The 3,751-nt window shown below is 48.9% G+C and overlaps 2 protein-coding genes across 2 annotated transcripts in view; one reads left to right on the forward strand and one right to left on the reverse strand.

Annotated features, from left to right (window-relative positions):
- LOC122542457 (hydroxylysine kinase-like) overlaps positions 1-3,751 on the reverse strand; it is a 77,555-nt gene that overhangs the window by 44,206 nt on the left and 29,598 nt on the right. The gene's annotated exons all lie outside the window — the stretch shown is intronic.
- The window catches only part of LOC122542458 (zinc finger protein GLI1-like), a 22,014-nt gene continuing 20,036 nt past the window's right edge, over positions 1,774-3,751 (forward strand). The window contains exons 1-2 of the mRNA XM_043680171.1: positions 1,774-1,976; positions 2,608-2,794. Coding sequence (XP_043536106.1) covers positions 1,801-1,976; positions 2,608-2,794 — 363 coding nt within the window. The 5' untranslated portion in view covers positions 1,774-1,800. The remainder of the gene's footprint in view (positions 1,977-2,607; positions 2,795-3,751) is intronic.

Here is a 3,751-nt window from a genome sequence, read left to right on the forward strand (position 1 = left end):
GGGGGGATGTCAGGGGTAGGTTCTTTACCCAGAGAGTGGTGGGGGCATGGAATGCGCTGCCTGTGGGAGTGGCAGAGTCAGAATCATTGGTGACCTTTAAGTGGCAATTGGATAGGTACATGGATAGGTGCTTAAGCTAGGACAAATGTTCGGCACAACATCGTGGGCCGAATGGCCTGTTCTGTGCTGTATTGTTCTATGTTCTATGTAATGCCATTGACAAATTGGGGACGTTGTTTCTAAAGTGTGAACTTTTACAACGTGTGTTGGCTATAATGTGATGACATCGCCAACACTTCAAGCATCGTTTCTAGAGCCCGATTTTTTTATAACAAGGGGTTGCACAAGAACACTACCATTGTGTTATCGAAGATCTACCTGTAGCTTTATCATTTTCCATGTCCATATCTTCACTGTCTCCATCGATGGCTGACATCGTGAGAAAGTTATTTCCCTCCATCCATGCTCATAGAATGATTGATCCTGGCTCTTACACAAGGAGTGACCCACTCTTTTGAAAGATATTAGTGTGTTATCGTCTATAAGCCTGATTCTGGTGGGATTGACAAATTCCTTCACCTTGTTCGAACCCTTAGTACTTGGAGTCTAAGTAGCGTTTTGGCCAGTCTATTCCGCACACTGTCAATGTGCATCCACTGACTAACAATGCCCAGTTAACAGATACTGGCACCAACACCTTCATGGAATTGAATTGAATTAGTTTCATTGTCATCACTTTGCCACTGCACTGAAATTTCTTCTGACCAAATATGTTGATCCGTATCTCTGTCTTCTTCTTCTGAATCTTCCATTTTGTGTTTAGTTTGGAATGCTGTGTTGTTTCGGGCTGAAACACTGGTTTGCAAATGCAGAGCGATGCCAACAGCATGGGCTCAATTCCCACACCAGCTGGTGTTGCCGTGAAAGAGTTGCCTTCTCAACCTCTCCCTTTACCCGAAGTGTGGTGACCCTCAGGTGAAACCACCACTCTAGTGAGAGAGCAGCCCTGCTGGTCTTCAGCAAACCTTCACTTATATGGTTTGGGACAGTGCATGATGCATTTTGAAACTTAAAAACATCAATTGACCATACTCTGGGTTCTTAAAGGATTCATTCTCTTATTATAACTCCCAAATTCTCTTCACGTCTTCAGATTGCCAAAAGCATTTCTGTTTTCATTTCTCTTCATTATAAATTCGATTGTACTGTCTCCTTGGATCTGTATCCTGCATTTTTCTGCTTGCCCCATTCAGGCCATGAGTGCAGGAAAAGAATGCTTTCCAAGGAATTGTTTTCATGCTTCTGATATTGATTCAAGCAGTTAGCGTTTATCCACCAAATTATCTCTGTCAAAATGCAAAGTCTGTCTCATCCTGACAAAGGGTTCTGGCCTGAAACGTTGACTTTCCTGCTCCTCGGATGCTGTCTGGCCTGCTGTGCTCTTCCAGCTCCACATCTATTGACTCTGACTTCCAGCTCCTGCAGCCCCTCACTGTCTCTCTGTCTATATTTGGCAGTTTAGTGCAGTTTAATAACTTAAAGAGGCGTACTGATTAAGAAACTCCCAGCCGCAGTCTCCTATACAATCTACTGATTTCTGTTCTGCATTCTTTGATGAAACTATCTTCACTCTCTCTAAATTTGTCAAGATATGACCAGTTTCTCAGAGTACCGCGCTTTTCTTTCATTGAGGGGCAGTGTGGAAGGAGAACGTGGACAGGGTGGGCAGTCTCCAAATACCTCAGTTTGATTTTTATTTGTGCCTCAGGGTTCGGTCCCCGATTCTCAAGCCCCCGGAACATGCTGAAGGTGAACAGAAAGTGGACCTCTTCCATCTCGCCCCTCTCTGACAACAGCATTGATCTTCACACCATGATCAGGACATCGCCTAACTCTCTAGTGGCCTTTATCAATAACTCTCACTGCGGCTCAACAACCAGTGGGTCGTATGGCCACTTATCTGTCACAGGCATCAGGTGAGGCCTTTCGCAAACATGAAACATTTCCTCCGCCTACTAGCTGGGAGAACCTGAAAATAGCGAGAGCTGGGGAAAGTATGATACACCCAACACATCGGGGTCGATACTAACCCTACCTTCTGACCTAAACCCCACAGCCCCATCTGCCCAGAAACATAGCAAGTCACCCTTTGAGCTAGTTTACTCAGCTTCTGTAGTCGGTCAATTCTAGTTCACCCGAACTGCTTTCAATGAAAGCCACTCCCCTGGAGCAAATCAAAGGGCTTTTCCTGGGTCAGCTTTGTCGATTCGTTACGCTGACAGGAAAGCCTTACCACCAAATTCTTGAATGGTTCCGTTCTCTGTCGAAGGCTAATTAACTGATGCTATGAGCTGTGCACGGGGAAGCAGAGCAGGGTGTGGGTTGGGAGAGGCCGCATTCCGCCTTGATGTGATCTTGCACAGGGAGGGGCATTCGTTGCTGAGGAGATGGTGCTGGTCAGCTGAGTTCATGACAGGCCAGCCATTGTCTGACTAAATCAAAATAGCAAGCAAGGTCCTGTTTGGAACATTTGAAAAAGGGGCGACTGCGAGCGGATGCGGTGTCTGCATTTGTAACGCTATGTTCTGACTGGTTTTTGAATTATAGCCCGACGTGTGGATTTCCTCATCCTCTGACGCCGTGCTCCAAGCACCAGCAGTTCCCCATTCAGCCGAGGGGCCCAGCCACCACGTTTGGGAGCAGCCAATCTTCCGTGCCTTGCAGTTCCCAGCAGCCTAGTGGAGTCACGCTCCTGACACACTCACAACTGCTCCAGCCTTCCAAACCCTTCCAGGTATGGCAGAGAGGAAGCTGCATATAATCCGGCGTCTTCACCCAGCATTCCAACTGCAGTGGGATAATAGCGGGCACAGCGGTGGCTCAGTGGTTAGCACTGCTGCCTCACAGCGCCAGGGACCCGGGTTCGATCCCACCCTCGGGCCACTATCTGTGTGGAGTTTGCACATTCTCCCTGTGTCTGCGTGGGTTTCCTCCGGGTGCTCCGGTTTCCTCCCACAGTCCAAAGATATGCAGGTTAGGGTGGATTGTGCTAAATTACCCATAGTGCCCAGGGATGTGCAGGTTAGTGTGGAATGGCCATGTTAAATTACCCACAGTGACCAGGGATGTGTGGGCTCAGTGGATTAGCCATGGTAACAGGGTTATAGGCCCGGGCAGCAAGCTCTTTGGAGAGGTAAAAGGTTCTACCTCCTTCCCAAGATCCACAAGCCTGACCACCCTGGCCAACCCATTGTCTCAGCATGCTCCTGCCCCACTGAACTCATCTCTACCTACCTCGACACTGTCCTATCCCCCCAGTCCAGGAACTCCCCACATACGTTCGAGACACCACCCACGCCCTCCACATCCTCCAAGACTTCCATTTCCCCGGCCCCCAACGCCTCATCTTCACCATGGAGATCCAGTCCCTCTACACCTCCATCCGCCATGACCAGGGCCTCCAAGCCCTCTGTTTTTCCTCTCCTGACGTCCCCAAAAACACCATTCCACCGACACTCTCATTTGTTTGGCCGAACTGGTCCTCACCCTTAACAATTTCTCCTTTAAATCCTCCCACTTTCTCCAGACCAAAGGGGTAGCCATGGGCACACGTATGGGCCCCAGCTATGCCTGTCTCTTTGTTGGCTACGTAGAGCAGTCCATCTTCCATAATTACACCGGCACCACTCCCCACCCCTTCCTTCGCTACATTGATGACTGCATTGGCGCCACCTCGTGCTCCCACGAGGAG

This window comes from Chiloscyllium plagiosum, chromosome 40 (assembly GCF_004010195.1).
Source record: "Chiloscyllium plagiosum isolate BGI_BamShark_2017 chromosome 40, ASM401019v2, whole genome shotgun sequence".
Classification (NCBI taxonomy): Eukaryota; Metazoa; Chordata; class Chondrichthyes; order Orectolobiformes; family Hemiscylliidae; genus Chiloscyllium; species Chiloscyllium plagiosum.